This window comes from Anas platyrhynchos, chromosome 1 (assembly GCF_047663525.1).
Source record: "Anas platyrhynchos isolate ZD024472 breed Pekin duck chromosome 1, IASCAAS_PekinDuck_T2T, whole genome shotgun sequence".
Taxonomy (NCBI): Eukaryota; Metazoa; Chordata; class Aves; order Anseriformes; family Anatidae; genus Anas; species Anas platyrhynchos.
Window position 1 is genome coordinate 58,978,524 of NC_092587.1, and position 22,692 is coordinate 59,001,215.

The 22,692-nt window shown below is 36.6% G+C and overlaps 1 protein-coding gene across 11 annotated transcripts in view; it reads right to left on the bottom strand.

Moving 5' to 3' along the window:
• Positions 1-2,679: 2,679 nt before the first annotated feature.
• Positions 2,680-22,692, bottom strand: part of MYBPC1 (myosin binding protein C1) — an 81,388-nt gene continuing 61,375 nt past the window's right edge. For 8 of the 11 annotated variants that reach the window (XM_038164988.2, XM_038164985.2, XM_038164982.2 and 5 more), the window contains 12 exons: positions 20,915-20,983; positions 20,726-20,767; positions 19,661-19,828; positions 19,096-19,184; positions 17,645-17,840; positions 16,730-16,869; positions 14,719-14,878; positions 13,074-13,210; positions 12,103-12,289; positions 7,247-7,305; positions 5,759-5,798; positions 2,680-3,442 (listed from right to left, as the gene is read on the bottom strand). In XM_038164988.2, the coding sequence (XP_038020916.1) occupies positions 5,778-5,798; positions 7,247-7,305; positions 12,103-12,289; positions 13,074-13,210; positions 14,719-14,878; positions 16,730-16,869; positions 17,645-17,840; positions 19,096-19,184; positions 19,661-19,828; positions 20,726-20,767; positions 20,915-20,983 (1,268 nt within the window). In that variant the 3' untranslated portion in view covers positions 2,680-3,442; positions 5,759-5,777. The remainder of the gene's footprint in view (positions 3,443-5,758; positions 5,799-7,246; positions 7,306-12,102; positions 12,290-13,073; positions 13,211-14,718; positions 14,879-16,729; positions 16,870-17,644; positions 17,841-19,095; positions 19,185-19,660; positions 19,829-20,725; positions 20,768-20,914; positions 20,984-22,692) is intronic. The other 3 variants (XM_038164971.2, XM_027449166.3, XM_038164993.2) reach the window with 3 other exon arrangements.

A 22,692-nucleotide genomic window follows, 5' to 3' on the forward strand; every position in this document is an offset into this window, starting at 1 on the left:
TAGAATGCCTTTTGCTCCAGAATCTCAAAACGCCACAAAAGACATTCATAAAATAAGTCTCCCTTAACAATGCTCTGTAAATGTAGCAATGTTATACTTTTCTTCCCCCCCAAAGGAAATACGGGAAGCTTAGAGAAACACTTTTCTTTTTTTTAAAGGAATATTAAAGAAATAAGTAAATCTGTCTCTCAGTGAAGACCTGCTTATGAACCTCCTTATACTGATTCAAGCATTCTTTACCTGATTTGCTTGTGTTTGTCTCTTCCATTTTCTTTATTTGTGACATTATTTTCAGTGAGAAAAAACTGGACTGACACTCGCCATGAGTTTTCAGTGTTAATGGGTGACTACAGTGCCTGTATCAGCTCCACACACAGCTGTTTAAGAAAAGATGCAACTTTTAAGCTGTTTAAGAAAAGATGCAGGATGAAAATTTGTGCAACATTACCATTTATAAGCCAAATGCCCTTTCATGAGCAAGAGGAACAAGCCAAGAGAAGTAAATAAGCCAAAAAAAAAATCATATTCTGGCTTCTTTAAAAATAAATACAACTTTTTAAATTAACTTTGATTCTTCTTCTTTTTCTGTGTATGTATACGTGTGTATATGTGTTTGGGTCTGCCTGCTTATACCAGATAACTTTCCTTGACCTATTTCAGTCAAACTGAACACCAAAGTAAAGTTTTCAAAAGTACTAAATTCCTGTGCAGTTTGTGAAAGTGAGTGGAAAAGAGAATCCATATAAATTGTGCTACTGAAGGAGAGCTGAACTCTAACCCCAACACTAACAGTCATTTGGCAAGAGTACATATCAAACAGGTGGTGTGAATAATGAGAGTACCTGTAGACTAAACTAGCTTTACATATTACTGAACATCAGAGAACACAACCATAAGCTATAAAATCGTTTCACTAGTTTCGCTTCTCCTGGAGCTCTAACGTTTTGCTGTTCCTTTATATCACGTGACCAGGTTTTATTTGCTGTCCTCCAGTACTTCACTGATCTCCTGGCAATTCCGTGTGAGCTTACTTTGGAGAAATTTCTTCTTGGGAGAATTGGGCCATGTCTTCTACGGCATGACATTCTGCTGCTGCTTCCATTCTCTCAGGTTGTTTTGCCTGTAGTTTTTATCTTTGCTGTGTCTTCTTTCTCCCAAGATGGTATTAGTTATAGATTTCAAAATTAACCTTCATATTAATTCTGTGATTTTGGTCACTCATTTCATCTGTTGAACACCATCCCTGGAGAATTCCATCAGGCAACTCATCATAAATCAAAACTTTGGTTTTTGTTATTCCCTAATAAAGGTTCTGCAACTTGTATTAGACTTAACTAGGGTTTCCTTTCCTAGCCCATCCAAGCCTATCATTCCTCTCAAAGTCATATTCAATTAATTTTTAATCCAGAGGCTTGGCTGGTCAGTGCCTTCAGTGAAATCATGAATTTATAACACACTAATAGCCGCTCATCTGAATTCCTGCTATGGCGCAATACCCAGTGTTCAATATTGGCGTGTGCATCTCAAACCTCACGTGCAGCTGATGGGAAATGCAACTGGGAAGGAATTAAGGGCATCTGAATATAATGGTTGCTGTTCACACGGTGAAAAGTAGCTTAGCTCAGCTTGTCTGCTAACACTGCTGGCATCTGGTACAAATTAGAGTGGCTAATTCCATCAGCAGCGCCTACAGAAGCTGAGATTCGTGCTGGCCACCAGGTCATTATGTGTGGTATATTAAGACAGATGGGGCAGATTAATAAGCTTGAAGCTGGCTATGCATATCCTCCTTAGCTTAGTGAAAAGCACAGACTCACAATAACTGTAGTTTTGGTGCTGACCATAATATATTCCATCAGACTTGTGTTATTTTAAATCGGGGGCGTGCTTAAAACTGCATGACGTATTCCAACTGACCGTCTCTCACAACCTCTTAGGCATCAAAACAGATGAAGGAAGACCCGATTCACTTGTAAGACACAGAATAAAGAAAAATTAATAATCGCTTATGGAATTTTCTTCTTAGTAGTCAAGTTGCTTTCTTTCATGTGTAGGTGTGAATAGAAAACAGAAAAATGTTTTTTGCAGGGGCAGATTGAAATGCAGACTGGGTGGTATCCAGGCTCATTGGGAATGGAGAACTGCTTCCTTGCACAGAAAGAAGCATAGAGGAAATTGATAGGAAGGAGAGAAGGAAGATAAAGGATGTCAGAATGAGTGAGATTTACAGGGAAAAAAAAAAAAAAGGAAAAAAAGTGAGAAAAGGTATTCAGATTCACAAAGTGAAAGAAGCAGTAATTCAAATGCAAAAACACTGCTTCAGCAGTGGTGGATCATAGTAACAAATTCATTTATTATTGCACAATTACTAACTGCTAGATGTTTGCTTGGAAATGTACTGACATCAAAAGATACTACCGGTACTACTGGTTTTAGTAGACTTTTGCTTTTATAAACTGTAATTGAGGATCAATCACTAGTCAGTGATCAAAAGAACTATCTATATGGCTGGACTGAGAACAGGTATATAAGTGACAGGATGATAGGGAAGTGTCCCACTCTGTGTGGTAGGCTCAAGTTCTTGCTTTATGGTACATGTAAATTAAATAAGAAATACAGTAGGACAAGACAAAAAACAAACAAACAAACAAACAAACAAAAAAACAGGAAACAACTTCATAGATCTTAAACACTTCATATTTATTATACATTAAATAAAACAATTTCAGCTCAGTTGAGAGCCTGATGGGCCAGATTTAGAAAATCAAAACTTCTAAAGGAAGGTATGTTCAGCGTAAGTGATCATTAAGTACATATGTATTAATTATATTATAATAAAACTGTATTTTGTTAAACAATTCTCAAGTGAATAAAATACATTATCCAAGAGGTATGTATTCCAAAGGTCTTATTGCACAGCTACTGGCTAATCCACGTACTTTCAGTCTGACAAAAGTATGTTTTGTACCACCGAGTACCAACTCTGACCGCTTCCTCATGTTTATTATTACACAGCTTCTCCTCTTTCCTCATTAAAAAAAAACAAAAAAACACAAACACAATATCAAACAGAAAACAAAACTGAATATTACAAAGTGTGTGTTGTCTTCAGTTCATCTCATTTCAACCCCAAAGCAATCCATGCGTATTCTTTCTTTTCAGTAAGAGCAGGTAGAGAAAACAAAACAATAAATGAGAAAGATGGGGGGGGGGAAAAAAAAAGAAGAAGAAGAAGAAAAAATCTGCAGCCACACATTTGTTCTGTCAATGCAAGAATTAAAATGCTGTAATTCTGGCTACCAGTTTCCAGGGTGGCGGCAGGAAGCACTGTGGTTGGACTCTCACTTCCCCTCAGTTTTGTCTGCCTGTACTTCACGCATATACGAATCGATGATATGCGGAGGCACTCCATCCATTAATAGTCTGAAGAATGAAAGTCCACCTACAAATAAGGGACAAGACAATTTTTCAGGTTGAATACACCTGGAGCAATAAAAAGGTTTGAACCATTAATTTCTGGCTAAAGTGGTAAAGATTGAATCGGTCCCTATTGTATACCTCTCATTTTAAGATGGGATAAAATTCACCCCTGTTCAAAAGCCCAGCACAAGAATTAGCCATTATTTAATCTCCATATTATACAGAACTTTCCTGTCCTCTTGCACAGGGTGAATTTCATTTCGGCTAAGTCTCTGCTCACCACACAATAGCTTCACTGCAAGCGACCTTCCTGGATTTCCATTAGGCTGGGTGGAGCGCAGTTGGAGATGGAAGTCAGCACAGAAGGAACAATGAAGAAAACACCTGATATCAAACAGTTGTGGGATACATGCAGAGACATTCAAATTCTTTTAGGACTGGGCCTTAAAATGGTTTGCAAGTATTTAGCAAAATATTTACCGCGTTGCTTGAAAGTAAGAGCTGGGATGACACATGTAAATATATATATGGAAAAAAAAATAGGATTTTAGATAGAGGTGCCTAAATTTAGACTGCTGAGAGAACTGGCAGAAGTCGAAATTTTCATTTCCAGCAGAAGGATGAAGAATGATCTTGGATTCACTTGTGAATGAAAAACAGATGACATGAAATTAGCTTGCCTCTCTGAAAGCTCTGCTTACTGCTGGGGCTGCCCTGCTCTACAGCCAAGCCGTATGTTGTGCTAAAGCGTACGGTGTCTGCATAGGGGAGCTTTCTCAGAGCTTGGAGCTGGTAATGGTTGATCTCAAAGCTGTGGGAGCTGAAGATTTGCTCCATGCTTGTGTCATCATGAAGTGCAGCAGTGAATGCATGCTCACAAGTCCCTCTTTGTTTCCTCTAGCCCTGCCCAAACTTTGTTTTCTGTCTCTAAAAAGAAACTTAAAAAAAATGTTACTTTGCAGTTTTGTGGTGGTAAGCATCGGTATTCACTGAAAAGTCAATTCAGAAGAAACATCCCCAGCCTTTTAGGTCCATAAACTTAATTACTGTGGCTTAGCCACTGTGAGTAAAAAGCTGAACCAAACCTAAATCACTGCGCTAAGAGAGAAACCTAGGCTTATAAGAAATCTAGTAGAAGTACTCAATGATTTATTTGATGCTCTGGAAAAATGGACAAGGCAAAGGATTTTTTTAAGTAGGTTTAATGGTTTTAGGATTCCAAAACAAAACGTTTATTTCACTGCCCAGAAAAAATGTGCACATAGTGTCTAACACGCCTGCTAGGGCACCCCAGATCCCACTGATGTAGAATTAGTAATTTAATACAAAGAATCCAAATTAAAACTGAAATTTCATGCCATTTGAAGAAAAAAATAGGAACTTGTAGCAGAAACTAAATACATGGTATTTCTGTAAATTTCATTGAAATCAAATGATGTGTGGCAGAAACAATGGGAAAAAAAAATAAATATTTTGCTAAAAATAATAGAGGCTCTCCTTTCTCAAGAGGAAGGGTGGCATTTGTGGTAAGAGAGCAACATACCAATTATATTTATTCCTTGTATAATTCTGCACAGATATTCTGTTCTGCGAGCTGCAAAATCACCCATTGATAACTGTACTTACCTTCTCAGCCTTTTCTGGAACATGCATAAAGTTTTAAAGCAAAAGTACATTGTCAGGATGAAGACATCACTGTCTGTGAATGCTTCAGCTAAATGCAACTGAGCTGATACTTACATACAGCATTTATCCTGAGTGCCGATTTTAGGTATTTATAACCTTTATTGACACAAGGATTAACCAATTAAGGTGCAATTAGTTACTAGTGATTATGAGACTGTACTATCTCATTTAACAGTTGCATTGTTGCAAGACTCCCGAACTTACATGTAGATAGATGCACAATGCAGACAAAAAGATGCATGCTTTTTAGCATTCTTTTCAACTCATGTAGTGCAAATGGTGATATGAATCATTCATTTTTAAATGGAATTAAATGTTGAATAAATATTTCATTTATGTAGAGGTATATTCCTACATGAAAATAAATGACTGTAAATGCAAAATGCGTTTTATTCATGCTAACTTGTGCTTGTGTTAAATTCCATTGGAACACGCACTGATAGAAAGTAGTGGGAGGTACTACTAACAGGGATTACTATAACAAGCAATTATTATACAAATCTGATTTTACATGCGTTAAAACTATCATGCTACTCATTTCAAAAACATTTTCATTAAGTGACGTAATGAAAATCATGCCATACTAGGCAAGACTTTGTATGACGTGTAAACAGACATAAGCTTCATATGCAAGTACCATATGAAAGCTTACCTTAGATGACAATATACATTCAAAAATCCTTACTGTGTAACTAAGGGAGAGAGAGAAAGAGAAGTAACAATTTAATCTCAAACACAAAAGTAGAGAGAAAATGTTGAGTGAAATTATGCTTACGATTATGCCAAGATGATGTTTTAATCCTTAGTCATGTAAAATAATGTGGGAATTGAAACACATGGAGAGTAAAAGGTGGGGATCCAGTTCCACTTCAAAATTATCATTAATATGTAAAAGCTATATTAATATGTAAAAGTAACTATAAATCCTGTAATTAGTCTACAGTATAGATGATAACCAAATTATGCAAATGACATTTATTGTAATAGTTTCCAAATGTAGCTTCAAAGAAGCTAACACATATATATATATAGTATTTTCCACCAGGGGAAAAAAAAGCACACACATAACACTGAAACATATATATATATGTTGAAACTCTGTAAGGCAAAATAATCAAGTACAGACTAATTACGTACCTGCATACTAAAGTATGTACTTTGTCACATATCCACATTTACATTACCTAAAACATGCCATTTACTCTATAGGCGCCTTTACCTTTAATTAAACATTTTGACTCTATAATACGTCCATATATACATATATATGTATACATATATAGAAGCACTCAACTTTACACCTATTGTAGCCATTTAAAAAAAATACCTTACTACTTCACATACTGCAAGAACATTGTCTAGCCTAATTTCTTAGCATATTTAGTTTTGAAATAGTAAATTTGGATGTATAAAACACTGGAGACTACTTTCTGGGCATTTCTACCATTTTAAAACTGCTCTGCTGATATTCTGGATTTGGGTAAGGTTGCAAGAAAACATATTTCTATTGAACTGACCAAATTCTCTGCCATTGTAATCCCAATGAACCCAAATTTAAAATAAACTGTAAAGGCAATTAAATAAAAATATATGTTTTTAAGTATAAAATTTCCACTGATTTCAATTGGATCAGGATTTTTTCCCTAGATCCTGTAGCTTAAGTTTAGGCATAGATTATCATTCAGAGCACTAACTTGTAACCAAAACCAAATCTGTAATAAAGAATGCCTTTTAAGCACAGCAAATGACTTTATGAGACTTCTGATATTTCAGTAATTCTGCAAACTAACCAAGATCTGGTTTTTGAGATGCAAAATTCTGCCTCTTGGAAAGGTCTAAGCGTTCAGGTCAATGGTAGTCACAGTCATTAAACAATTCTTCATACGTACAAGTTCTATGCCCAGTGGCATAGTAGATGCATGGCTAAAGTTTTTGTAACTCTGTTGTTAAATTCCTATATTCTTGATTAATTTGGCCTTCATTGCTCATGTGACATAAACATTGTATGCCATGAGACACCAGCTAGTTTATTCTAAAAAAACAAATAAATACACACTTTGCATGCAGAAAATGAGTTTGAATGTGAAAAGAGAGGAAGGGAATGAGATGGAATGTCCAGAGGAGTATGCTTATTATAAACCTGGTTATTCCCCGCCAAGAAGAATGGTTCTCCTGCGTTAATTACTCCTTGATATATCACTGCAGAATTAGAATATTTATAGTGGTATTTATTCGCATTTGAAATTCTTCCAAATTGACTTTAACACCATATTTATTAATATTTCTCATACAGCATCTTCACTACAATCAATCTATCAGTGATCACCAAGCTTGATTTCACTCTTAAGACAGACATACTCCAAAAACATGTATCATGATAAAAAGCACAGTTCTTTAACTGAATCTTATCAGCCTCACTGAGGTCAATGAAAAGAAAACATTTCCTTACAATAAAGAGAAATTCATAGCCATATTTAAGGATCTACCTAAACAAACTTAAGACATACATTTTTTATTTTCCTTAGTAAGATGAGTATGAAAAATATATCATAAAATTCAGTTTATGCATCATCTTTAAAGATAAAGGTAGAGTTATCTCTAAGTTCTATTTCATTACATTTTCAGCACAGCATATTTATAAAAAAGGCATTGTACATGCAATTGTACTGAGCAGCCTTCTTTAAGTTCACTCAGCAAAACTGAAAATGGAAGAGTGATGTAATGTCCATCTGAAATAACATCAGTAAATGTAGAACCTTTTTGAGGATAAAACAAGGATTTTATATTATTATTAAATAACTACCATGAAAACATTCAAGAAATAAGTATTAAATTTAATAACGACTAGGAGTTATATAAATAGAAAACTAGAAAATTGTAGCATATTGATAATACTCAGAATATCCATAGCTGCTCTGTTGGTCAAATACTATGCAAAATCCAAAATCCTAAACTGTTCTGTCAGTAATTCTTCCAGGATAATCCTAGAACTGGACAAATATATATACGCGCATATATATATGCATGATAAACTTCAGATCTCCAGCAACTCAGAAATGGTTGGCTAGAGCTTCTTTTCTCTGTCATAAGGAAGATTTACGTACTGCAGTGTATACTGTTGCATGGTATAGTTATCTTTAGTGTGACTTACAAAACCAGGATTTGTAATAATACCACTGACCACTGTAGTTCATACATTCACCAGATACATAGCATTGCCTTGAGCCTGGTGATCCTATTCAGGCACCATTCAACTGTATCTCAACATTACAAATTCATACCCTGACTGTTACTTGCTGGACTAAAGCTGAACCAGTTTAAAGCTAAACATACAAGTGTGCATACACACACACACACACACACACACACTGCAATCCATTTCCAGTGAGTCAGAATCCATAACACTGTACATCATTGTGGTGTGCAGTCATCCAAAGAGCCCTCCTAAATGAACAAACAGGCTGGGAAACTTAAGGAGAGTTCAACAAAAAAGTCAATAGAAGGTTGAAATAAGGTTCAATTATGTTTGTATGCTCCGGTCATTTAATACTCAGTTGTATTTGTCTGTATCATATAGCAAACCCTGAGCCTAACTGGTTTGCCAAGCTACAGCTGCTGTCTCTGCCTAATCCTATTCCCTTTGAATTCATCAGCTGAACTACCAGTCATGTTAAGAGCGTCAGCACTGAACACTTACAACAGATGTCTAAACCCCACAAATTGCTAATCTGAGCAGTCTTCAAACAGGACACTTAAAACAGTGGCCAATTTTCCTGCCAGAATGTGTAGAGGAATCTCAGCAAGGGCAAGGAGTTGCAGCCTGAAGTGTTGGGAGAGAAACACAGACCAAAGAGGTGTGGTGGGAAGTGGTAATACAGTAGGTGATGGTTGATACGAGACTGGGCTCCAAAACAGTTAACTAGGGAAGGTGAGATTTTGGGTTAATGAAGCAGCCTGTCACATAGCTAAGAAGAGAGAGACAACACATAGTCCAGGTTGGATGCTGAATGGCAGACTGCATTTTGGAGGACTTCCTTCAGACGTGATGTAAACCCAAAACACTGTAGAATAAAATGTTCTGAGGAAGATGTCTGTGGCATAGTATTCAATTTTTCAGTTGATCTTTTCAAGAAAATATATTTTTTTTTTCTCAAAGAAATAAGATATTTATGAATGTAGAAATATCTATGCTACAAACATATTGCAATCAATGGTTTTTGCTTAAAAGATAGGAAGGACTGATTAAATTTTGTCGACAGGGAGTATTTCTTACATCCTCATTCTCACTGTAGCAATCAATGTTGGTAGGTTCAACTACAACCCGGAGGTGCAGTGCCAGAGCAAGTGAGACTGTAGGATGTACTGCAACCAGCTGATAGGATGACTACTGCAGCCCTTAGGACATGATACCATGCTCATGCATCTATCCACGGTTTCCTTTGGGATAAATGATTGGAGGGATGCTTGAATTTAACTGAGGTGGTAGGTGTGTTGACAACGTTAAGAACTGACTTACATGTAAAATCACAGAGCTGGAAGCAATCTTGAGATATCATTTAGTGCATACCATAACCCAAAAAATAAATTTTACTGAAGTCATTCCTCTAAGCTGCTCTTAAAGGCTCATAGTACCTAAAGCTCTACAACCTCTACATGAATTCTCACGCTTCACTACTCTCAGTGTTATTTACCCTAAATATTTGTTGCCATGAAGACATATGTGTATATAAATTAAAAAATATGTATTTTAATTTATCTAGTTATTTTTAATAAAATCTTTAGTACAACTGTTGTAGAAAGAATCAGCTGCAGATGGGAAAGTAGGCAGTCTGCAAACATCATGGATCGTGTGCTCCCTGTTTCAGAACATTACTCAGAGAACGGCAAGTAGGAAAATTAGATGAATACTTGTCAGAAAAAATCCTCAAGGTCATAATCTCAAATGCATTACCTCAAATAATTTTCAGTGTATTTCACATACCAGTATGTAAATGTGCAATAGTGAGAAATTAAATTCCTATCAGTATTGGTGAAAGGTAAAATCACTCCATGCCTGGCTCTTAAGAACACTAACACAGAGCAACTTCCACTTATGCTGAACAAAATCTTGGAAACTTGCATATAAAGGGATGCTGAGTGATGACATTGGGTGTATATCATGCTTCAAAAGCAGCAAACTATATTTCAACGCAGTTCAGTGAAAAAAAAAAAAGTTTCAAGATGAACAGAAACAACTGTATTTCACAACAGCTGTAAAAGCAGTTACCAAAGAATGATATGTAATCAACAGAAAAATTTTTCAGTTCCTAAACTTGACAGATTAGCTTTTTTTTTCCTCCTTAAAAACATTTTATGGTATTCTACACATCAAATGTAAAAAATAAAATAAACAGATGACAAATAAAAGGCTTCATACTTTTAAAATGTGAAATATGGTTGTACTACAAGCAAAGTGCTGAAAGTGTAAATGTGGGAAAGGATTTTAATGTCTGGAGACTCAGAATAATATAATCACAGAATATCTGAGTTGGAAGGGACCCACAAGGATCATTGAGTCCAACTCACTCCTGGATCCCCAAAGGACCACCCCCCAAAAAAAAAAAAAGTGCATCTGATAGCAATGTCCAAATAGTAGAAAGCTTGATGGAATAGCAAAACTAACTTGGCTTTTGCCTTTCAGTATAAAAAAAAATACAGATGAAGCAACCTTCTCCAGTGATGAGGTCTTCTGCTATGCTGTAAATAGAAAGTTTGCTTGTGATCATGGAAAATACTCATACATCGAAGATGTGTACATTACCTTTCAAAGACAACAACTTAATAAGTCATGACAATTAAGAAACATGATATTACGCATACATCCATTATCTTAGCTAAATGTTCAAATTCATAGACCCAGCATTTATTGAAATGGCTTCTTGCTAGCAAATTTGAGCTGTGGGACAGGATACCTCAGAAAATGGAAACTGAAACCTAAAATAAACACAATGGAGTGCATAATGATGTTAAATAGTATGGCTTTCTTTACAGACAAGCATGATGACAATAATAAAATTAGGCCAATATTCTGATAGCCTAAATCCTCTCTAAATTCCTGACGGAAACACTCTTTATTGGCTGGCTTTAGGCAGCTTTCCACCCTTAAAATCTCAAACTTCCATGAAGCAAAAGCCTTACGGGTTCCAACTAAATATGACCCCATCTTTTCCTAGGAAGTAGTTTTCTGAAAAATGCAGCCTTAACATTATTCATTAGTAGTCCAATCCAAATCTTATTGCCATTCATGGTATCCCAGACAATGCCAAATCGCCTGGAATTCATAAGAATGTTTCTATTGATGAAAATAAAGATTTGTTGTCAGTGGTAAAGGTCTGACCTACTTTTTTCCCCTTACCTGTACTTGAAAATTCAGTTTTAAATGTTTTGTTCCTAAAGCAAATACAGGAAGTATATCAACTAGCTTGTGTACTTGAGAACAGTATTGTTTGTTTCTTTTTGCTGCATGGCTTTGCTAACAAACTACATTAAGAATTTTCCTTTAGAAACAAATGTTTTTGTTTAATACATCATTTTAAAGCAGACAAAACTGCCATTTCCTTGAGAGATCCGTATCCTATTCAAGATGATTTTTAATGCGTTTTCAAAGAGCTCTATGGCTGAGTCTTACTAGAGTTTATCAGGTAAGCGTCAGAGATCTGAGAGTTATATTCTAACATAGTGTCACTTGTGAAAGAGTTCTTGCAAACACCGAATGTATGAATTAGGGTTGGGAAAAAAATAAAAATAAGAAATAAAAAGTGATGCAGTATAAATACAACACAGCCCTCAAAAGGAAAACAAAACTACCAATGTAGTTTATTCTGTACTAACACCAAGTTATTATTTTCACCTGTGGAAAAAAAATTGTTTAAATTCCCTTTTGCCTTGCACATGTGTGTCTCCCATGAAGAGTTTGTTCAAACAAACAGTGCATTTGCAATGATTTAAAACTCTTACCTTTTACTTCCAGTTTGCAATCAACTTCTGCCTCTCCAAGTTCGTTGACTGCTCGGCAGGTGTAAGTGCCTCCATCATATGGACTGGGTTTGCGGATCTCCAAGGTACAGACACCTTGGTTGCTGAACATGCGGTACCTTGGGTCATTCATTATAATGACTTTGTTTTTCAGCCAGGTTATTTTGGGCTGTGGTAGAAACAAACAAAAACCCACATGCACAAATCTATGAAAGCAAATATTTTTACCATTGTTTGTGATGTTCTGTTAAAGCTGAATAATCCAGAAATGATGCAAAATAGATAAAACAGTCATGGAAAATAAATAATGGTTAACTCAAACAAACATGGGCTACATCATGTCTTTGTTTTAAAGCATGTGTTTTCAGTGCAGTTTTGATCACATCATTAAAGTCATAAATATAAGCCTGTTATCAATATAAGGGGAGCTGTGTAATAACAACAAACACCTCAGCCATATCTTTTGACTTCCAATTAGTCTAAGTCAATAAGGAAAGGATGTTTTTAACTGCAGTTTACAGAAGGAACAGACAGAAACTCTGAAAAGTGGACATAAATGCTCTAGAGTTCCCATTTTACTAGATCAATCAATCATATCAGAAAATAAATCTCAAAAAGGCAAAACTCAAAATAACTGGGAGACAATGCATCTGAGAACCAATGAGTATTTTTGCAATGCACTTACTTAAAGCATAATTAGCTTTTTCTAGAATAATTATAGCTTTATTTTAATAACAACCTTTACTATCATCAGTTCTGGTCCCTGTACAGCCCAGCCTTTTCATGAAGTTTTGTCCTTTCCCTGGGTTAGTCCTTTTTTTTTTTTTTTCTTTTTTTTTTTTTTTTTTTTGTATGCTTTAGAGCCCACACCATTCTTTAATTCAGCTTGGCTTTTAAGACAAATTAGGTTAACTTTCTCGGTGTTAATGGATATTGCTGTGAGCTTGCTGTACCTTGGGGTTGCCCCGAACACTGCAGTTCAAAGTAGCGTTGTAACCAGCTACAGCATACGTGTTAATGAGAGGCTGGGTAAACAGTGGTCGTTCACTGAAGTCAAAATCATCGTAAACTGGGTATTTGTAGACTTTACCTATGAAATGAAAACAATATATTTATAAAGATGAGTATTGTAGTGTATCTAAATACCCAAGCATCTTAAGAAACTCCAGAGTTTGCCTGTCCTGATGCCAGGAACCAGCCTGCCATAGTAATTGAACTCATATGGGAGGCTAGAAAGGGTCCTGGGACGTGACTATCGCCCTTGGTCATGCTGTAGGATTGAGGTCTGAGGGCGTGTCTGTCTGTAGGTGGTGTAAAAAATAATACACATATATTCAATTTCTTTGCCTGACTGACCTATACATTACAGAACAGCATGGGTCCTGTCTGCTGCACTGCAGAATGTCTGCCTTGACACTGTGTGTCTCAGCATGTTCACTCTGCTGCCAATTGCTTTTCACAGTTTGCTCTGATCTGCCTGGCTCCATATCTGAAAATCCATCTGCTTCATGCAGTCCACTAACAATACAGATGCCCTCATGGATACTGTTTCTGTGCAAGAAAAGCCTGGTAGTAAAACCCAGTTTCCCACTAACACTTTATCCCTGCTCTGTAATGCAAATTAACATCAGTAAATAACCTTCGCCCATTAACTAAGCTGGCATTTAAACCAGCTGGACAGATTGACATCTATTCCTGTGCACAGCCAACACTAAACATCTTTTTTTTTCAACCTGCAAGGTTTCTTACTGGCTTCAATGCAGCTTAAGCCTGATACTTACTCTCATGGCAGGAGCAAGTAGGCAGAGATTAAAAGCAATTCCTATAGCCCTGCTTTTGTTTGTGATCCAGTTTCTAATAGAAAAGCAATTTGTTTGTTTGTTTGTTTTTCTTAATAGAAGTGGGTTCCAGTACCCCTGATCTCCTGTCCTTCAGCCTATCTGTGTGGGCGGTATGGGTTGTCTGTCCTCTACGTAATGGCAGTCATATACTCATTTCAGACAAACAGAACTGATCTGATTTGATTTTCTTCTGCTAAACCACCCATTTCTGGAATTTCCCTTCCATAAAAGGGCAGTTAGATTATATATGTATTTATTTCATGTTTAAATTGCCATTCCAAGCTGACAACTTCTGAAATGTCAGGACTTCTGACAGCAGGGATTCAGTTTTTCCAGCTCCACCTGCAAGAGATGTGAAGCAGGCAGTTAAGCTTAACTGTTGGATCCTGCCCCCTGAAACGGACTGGAGCATTTGCACAGTTGGAGCTGGGTCTCCACTGGGAGGCAGTGGCCCACTGCTGCTGACAGAGCCGTGCTCCTCTTCCACCTCAGTGACTTAGCTCTGCCAGTGGTGACACGAGTATGATGTCCAAGATCACAGAAAGTGACAGATTATGGAAGAAATATCTCACTTGATTAAAAAACAGAACAAAAAACACACACACACAAAACTATTAACTATATGGACAAACAAAAAAGTCCTATTATGAAATGTACTAGCTGTTGCTTGTACCTGATCGACAGCCTTTACCTCTAATATCTTTCCAGACTCTAAACACACCCCAACCCTTTGATAAGGAAAGGCTAATTAGCTAACCATCTTTTGCAATCAGAGCACTCTCTTTGGTCATTGTTGCATCCTCGCTGAGGCCGCACATGTTTTCAGCGAAGATCCGGAAGTAGTACTCGTTTCCTATGACGAGCTCATTAATGGTGGCACTGGTGCGGTGGTAGTGCTCAATTACCGTGAACCATTCCTGAAACACAGAAACACAGAGGCTAAGCTTCCCCGCAGCACACTGCGCTTCTAACCCAGACACTGTTTGGAAGGACCATCAAGCTGGTGGGAGTAAGATTTTCTATTAAAGGCATGTCAATGAATACTAAGTTAGTGAAGCTGACAGTAATTAACTATTCCATCTGATGTGAGTGGTAATGAGAATATCAGAGTTCAGCATTGTGCGGTGAAGGCCAAATGGCAGTGAATCATACTGAATGGTTATGCTGTGTTAGCTGGAAGGGTTCATTTTAGAAAATTTAATATTACAAATGTTGTCCTGTGCAAGCAGGGGCAAGCTCCTTCATTCCTCTTCCACGCTGCTGACAGAGAAAATACTGTAGTGGACAAAAAAACCTGAAGATGGGGAAAAGCCCTCCACAGTGACTTGTGTTCACACAAGGACAACACACTAACCTACTCCCTTTTCCACAAGCTGAGCATTCATGAGAAATATAATTTCATCCATGTTTTTCTGGAGCAAAAGGCACATCTTAAGGCTCAGATGGGGAGATGAGTTTTAGCATTTTGGTACTGCCACAGTAGCAGGATGTCTATCCTAGTACACAATACCTACATAGCACCTGATATAAAAGAGGTTAATGCTAAAAATACATCTAACATAAAATGCAGTATTACCACAACAACGTTCTTACTTTTCCTTACTCTACCCTGCAGAGTTTTCCTGCTTTTCTAAAAACCCACTTGTGCCAAGTTTCCTGTGCCACAGTATGTGTTGATATTTGGTTGCCTTCATTTACTTCAGATTTCTCAGAAATCAATAGAACATCATCCCATGTAACTTGATGTGTTTTCTGTACTCCTCTGAGGACCTACGGCTAAGGAGCTGTCTTTTGAGAAAATGACTTCTTGTAGAAGGACAGCTGTGCCAGATATGCAGAATTCAGCACCAGAGAATATGGGGGAACTATGACCAGAATGACCCATGACACACTGGCCCCTAGACACTGCTGTTGTTGTGTTCTCCTTAACACAGTAACTTAAGGACAGGGGGCATCATTTTTCTAGTCACTGTACAGAGATTACCTCATCAAACAACTTGAAGAGAAAGAAAAAGAAAAAAAGAAAAAAAAAAAAAAAAGAAGAATGGGAAGGGAAGCAGAGAAACATGAGGAATTCATTGATCAGACCATGAAGCAGATCAACATAATGAATTTTGGGGGCGTGTGCAAAAAGTTTCCCTTAAACAATGCCCAAAATATCATCCTAAATTTCCAGCATTTAAATTAGCAATAAGTGTTAAATGTAAGAATCCAAATACCTTCTTTTAGTGAGGCATAAAATTAATGTTAGTTTAACGAAAATAATAAAAATTAAAATAAGTAAAATAAAAATTAAAACGAACATGTTGCTCTTTTTGTCTGTAAATCTCAAAGCAGTTTACAAACAACATTGTACCATTTTGCCATGGGTCATAAGGAGTTGTAGTGACTAATACAATACATGTATGCCATTACAGGTTTGAAACCAGTAGCCCCACATTTTGATTCTACTAGCAACCTACTGCCTTCAGAATTAATGATTTTAGGTTTAATTCTTGTACTGAGACAAAAGGGGGAAAAAATGTAGAATTAGTTCTCTCTAATCCACCTGTCCTTTCCTGTTTAGTACTCCTCTTTTATGTCATCTGAAAACATCTCCATTTCTAGGTTTTAGAGATGGGATTCTTAGAACTTTTAGATATTCCTTGATTTTCTGAACATCAACCAATGATTTGTCCCCTTATATTAATTATACATGTAAGGCTTTTTATTTTTAAAAAGAACAGTTTCATAAGTACATCAGCCTTTCAAGCATCTTATTTACTTACCATACTCTTCTTATCCGCTTTTTGAATAGTGTACCCTGTAATGGCAGCATTGCCATCATCTTTTGGTGGCTTCCATGATAAATTTACATTCTCTCCCCACACGTCCTCAATAGTTACAATTTCTGGTGGGCCGGGGCGATCTGTAATGAAAATATGGGAGATGACATTTTCCATTATATTTGTTTTCTCTCTCTGCTTCCTATACACCTTCCACTTTGTTGCTGTCTCTTTCCTACACACACCTTCCACTTTATTTTCTTTCTCTCTTACACATGCATATGCCAAACCCAATGTCCAAAGAATGATGAGACTGCAAAATAAAACTTTCAACAGTTAACCCATATCAGAATCATGAAAAACCTAACTGGACCACTTTGTGAGTATGGTTTATAATGTGCATATGCTCTTTAGTTGCAGAAGGACATGATATTTTGAAAAAGTAATTAGCAGTTGAAAAAGAGTTCTTAAAACGGGTAGTGTCAGACAATCATCATAAAGGCTTTGCTACCAGATTTGCCTATTATGTAAAGAAATAGGTTGGTAAAAATTAAAAGTAAATGTGTTCTCTTCTCTTTCTTACCTGCCTACATATAGTTTCAACATAGATTTCTTTCACGTTACACTTACTACAAACTTACTATGAATTTACTACCATTTCTGTCTTTGGCTACCACTCAACAGGAAAAGGCTTGCATTCTGGATAAACAAGAACATGAAAAGCAAAACAGTGAAAAAAACAAGAGGCTATCATGTTTGAACAAGCAAACAAGCACCTGCCATTGTGTAGGGAGGTTTACTTAGAGACTGCAAATCTATAGACAAGTAATTGGATGTAGAGAATTGTTTTCCTACAGCCTTGGAATGGCTAGAGTCCGCTTTTCTGGCATGCATGCATTTCTGTTTCTGAAAACATACCAACAATTTGAATATCTATTGTAGCTTTGTCTTCCAAGTTCTCTACTTCCACTTTCATGTCATATTCTCCAGAGTGGCTCCTTTCTGCCTTTCGGATGAAGATGATCGTGTCATTTTCAGTGTTGCGGATGTTGATTTGGTTCTTGTCTATTGGAGAACCATTTTTCTGCCATGATACTTTTGCCCTTGGCCTTCCCTATAAGAAGCCACGAAACAATTTATATATGCTTTTGGGAAAGAAAAGAGTGTCAGTCCTAAAGGGAAATCAAAACTGTCCTGAAAGGAGCAGAGAAAGTTCATTTTTAAATAACAGAGCATTTAAGATGTAATCTCATTAATTTACCTAAAATGCATCCTCCCCACTCCCCAGGAGACCAAAAATATTTGCATATTATGGCTAAACTGGACAATTACATGTTTTGAAAAGAAAAAGGTTAAAAGTCAAAAAACGCACAACAAAATATTTCACCTTCTGGAACGGCCTACATTCTCTATACTGCTGGTGAAAGAGGAGGGCACCCAAGTAGGGGACTAATGCTCCAGGGATCCTGAACTCTCTTCTTCTACCGCAAAAGCAGTTGGAATAGTTGTTAGGTAGACCAGCTTGACATCTTTTGGGAGGATGTGTGTACATTTTTGGCATGGTAGCACCCAGTTTATGTACTTAAATAGAAGTAAATTCCATCTGCTTTGCCACTGGATTTGTCTTCCAGAGGCAAACAATTTATAAATGCTGTTCGAAAGGGTACTCTTACCCTTTTTTGAATGCCTTTTCTTAGAGAATAGAATAACCCTACAATATTCCTTTAACATCTCTGGAGCAGTGTATCTTGTACTGTATTGCTGATCAAGATTTTACTAGGCTTTTGACAGCCTGGTAGAAGCCAGTATCTGTATGAAGAGAAGACATTCAACTGCAATTCTTTTATTCAGAAGAATAAGGACTCTGCGGGTAGAGAGGCAGTAACTGTTGGGAGAGGTGCTATAACTTTGCAAATGGACATATCATTGGTTTTGATCTCAATGACTTAAAAATTGCAGTTTCTACCAGAGACAATGAAATTCTGCCCACTCTTCACCTCCCTCTCAAGAACACATAGTGATCAAATGCTACAGTGACACTCATGATACCATATCTAATTACTGCCAATGTAGTCATTTTGCATTGTGCTAGTGATTATCTCACATACAATGTCTGCTAAGAGGATTTATGGGTTCTATGGATGACAGATGATGAATCAGTCTGTCTAACCTAGTTACCCAATTCAGTAATTGGCTTAACATCACATCATTCTTTGAGACATCGAAACAAGCACCTGTGTACATCTGTGCATGTCCACATCTTCTTATATTAACTCACTGGCCTAACAAAAATGCATGGAAATACGTTAAAAAGCAGCAATATAAGAAAAACGCGTCTTGAGTAATTTCCTGTCAGTGAAAGTTCTTACCTGGAAAGGAATCACAAGATTCACAGTTTCTCCAACTCTTCGAGTATAGGTCTGTTTTAAGTGTCTTGGTAGGCGAATCTTCGGAGGTTCTGAAAAAAAGAACAAAAGCTTATGTTTGACATTTATCCTCTTTTCTAACTGATGCAGTACTGCTAGGCATCACTATAAACAGAACTGTGTGGTCTACAATTCCCAAAAGTGACCACTAAGTGTAGTATCTTAAATATATTTTTCCACAGCATTACATTCAGTACACCATTGTAACACCAAATTCTGTGGTGGTAGGAGTAGGTGGGATACTCAGTACTACTTAGAAAAGGAATATCAAATACAAACTCTGCAGAAAAAGCCTTGAAAGCATGAACAATAAAGGCTCAGAAATGAAAGGAAGAAATAAAAAGAATTACATATATTTTTAAGGATATTTACATGATTTCTAGCCACTGCAAGATGGCTTTGTAAGGGCACATCATCAGCTTCCAACTACAAGTATTAGCCTTAAAAAACAGAACTAAATATGGAAGCAGAGTATATCTGTGAGTGGGAATAGGCAGGAGGATCTTACCTACAACTTCCTTGACTAAGATAGGCTGTGGGTGGTACCTAGGCTCACTTTCACCTGCAGCATTCACAGCTTTTACTCTCACGAGGATTTTTGAGCCAGTCGGCAGACCATTGATTGTAAACTTTGTTTTGTCTGTCAGTTCTGGGTTAGCCACGATCCATTCATCAGCTAGTTTAGGGAAAAGAGGAGGGGAGGACGAACCAAAAGAATAGGGAATTATAAATATATCCAGTGTACTGATGAGGAAAATTATAGAAAGATAATTGATTCATTATATACCGATGAATCCATCTTTTTTCTTCCAATTAGGCTAAAATGCAATCTTGAATCTTATATAGAAAAAGTTTCAAATTTTAATGCATTTCTGACAGTTATATATTTTCACTTAGAGAAATAAATGTTTTCAGAACGTGTCTATCATTTAATTGTACCAGAGAGAAAACTCATTTGAATTTGAATTGAATTCAACTGATAGAAAACAAGGGGGGCATAGAATATATTTCCAAAAGCACTCAGCATTGATTTAACTTTCTTGGAGAGAAATGGGCTTTTCAGTTTGTTTCAATATCACAATTAAACCAGTACTGAGTAGTCTTGAAAATACTACTGAGAGTGCAGGGATCAGAGAAGCACATTATATTTACAAATTGCAATGACATGCCATCTCTCCTGGTGCCTTTATAAGAAGTCTGTATGAAAGTTATTCACACAATGAATAATGACGTATTGATATAAATGACATATGACATAATGACAACATTCTTAGATTTTTATCCTAACCCTAAGCAGTCACACAATCACTCCATAAGATTACACAACAGCACAGTCTCTCAGAACAGTTTCAATACAAATGATTCTTTTCCACACCGTAGGTTGCTACACTGCTAACACCTTGACCTTTGGAGTTGGAGACACGCAGTAGCAAGTCATTTTCAATACCTTCCACATCTTATAAAGATAGTACTATAATACTGCCATAAAAGACAAGAGAACTATTATAAGATAAAGTGCCCTGCAGACTTAGCACACAACACTGTGGAAGATGTTCATAAGTGTATGTCTTACTTTTAGGAATTAAGTTCTCCTTCAAGCTGCTTCTTTCAGGTTCTAGCAGAAAAGGATTGCAATCATTGACTGTTTCCTGAACACCTCCCCCTCCCCTTTATACATGTTTTGCAGAAAATTCTAAGAGTACGTGTACTCTCAGAAATTTCTTTTATTAAAGAAGTTTTAAATCCTTTGTTGGTACTGTACCTTCCAGGTTAAAAGGTGGCTCCACCAATTCCTCAGACAGATCTGTCGATATACCTTGTGAGAATCCATCTTTAAAATTAATCAGAGACACCCACTTTCACACAGATGGAGCATTTTGTCAGTGGTTAGCAATTCCTGTTAGTAAGTATGCAAAGATAGATGCTGGACTTTAAAGATTTAGAGAACCTGTACTTAGGGAGTCTGCAAGTAGAAAAGAGGTGGGAAGGGGGCATCTAGATCAAGAACAGTTATGTAGGATGCTCACAGGAGAAGTAAAGGATAAGGAAAGAGAAGGAGATGAAGTTGTTTTTAGTTTGGGCCTGATTGCAGCCCTGGACAGATGAAAAATAGAGATGAAAGGAACACTTGGGAGATAGAAATGAAACAAAATGATAAGTGATGATGGGAGAAAGTGTAGGTGGAGAAGAAAACACATCATAGAAGAGAGAAGAAATTCAGAGGGTAACTTTGAGAAAGCAAGACAGAAAAAAAGAAGTATTGGGGTTAAAAAAAAAAAAAAAAAAGATCACTAAGACAGAGGAAGAAAACACATTTAACTAAAGGAAACATAGAAAGAAAACTAAACATGGCCAAAGTAATGAATAATGACAAATATGATGTAATCACTAAGGCTTTATTTCCTGGTCAAAGCTATCACTGCCCTGGATTTCCTGGAAGTCTGGATTGTGCCATTTTCAGGACAGTAAAAATACTATTTCAGTATCTGTACATGCTCCTGGATGGGTACCCTGGCAAAGATCTCAGCCAACAGAGACTCTCTGAAATGCCTATTTACTAGCTATGAAAACAGATGATTTGCAGGTACAAAGCCCTTTAAAGGCAGATAAACATAGTGTCCCAGGGAGAACTGTGCTACCTTTGAAATACCATAGAAGAACCACTCAGCAGTGTATGTTACTAAGAACTGACTTCTCCAACATTAAAAAGATGTAGTCTACTTCACATTGCCAAAATAAGAGGTTCAAGCTGGATGTTGTAAACCGTCCCTGGAAAGGGAAGTTATTTATTATCATATTTATTATTATAACCTAACATGTTATTCATCCATATGCAATGCTAGGTACTCATGATGAGACTCCAGTTCAGAAATACACAGAGAACTGCCAAACATGCTACCACAGTTAACAAAGTCCAGGAGTCCACCATGATGATTAATCTATGAGGTTCAGACTAAATGGAAATAACAATTTTCATGAAGCCAAACTAATGCTTATGGTACCTGTATCTTCTAAAGTATGATTACACGTACATATTGTCTTCCTATTTTCAGCTTGTGATTTCTCCTAATGATTGCTATGATAAGGAAAACTCCAAAAAACCTTCTTTAAAGCTACATCAATGAAGGAAGGAATGAAGAAGTCAAGGACAAGTGAGTTTACAAACAAAGAACTAAAAGAAAATTACAGCAGAATGAATATAGACAGTTGTAAGAGTATCTTGAAATTGAAAAGTTATTGAATAGTATAGAAGATATTAGTCCAAAGCAGAAAGGCACTGAAAGGACTGAGAAAAGGAGGCACTGAGATATTGCAAGAAGGAAAAAAGAATTGAACATAGAGAAAAGGATGTATATTTCAATAATACAACTTTTCTTAGTGTTATTTTCTACTAATCTTGCTTCTTCCTAGACATTTTCATAACATATATACATAAATGTCAATTGTGTATATATAGATATATATGAATATATAGGAGGCATATATAGATATACACAAACACTCAGAAACCTATGTAAAATATGTTGTACCCATTGTATT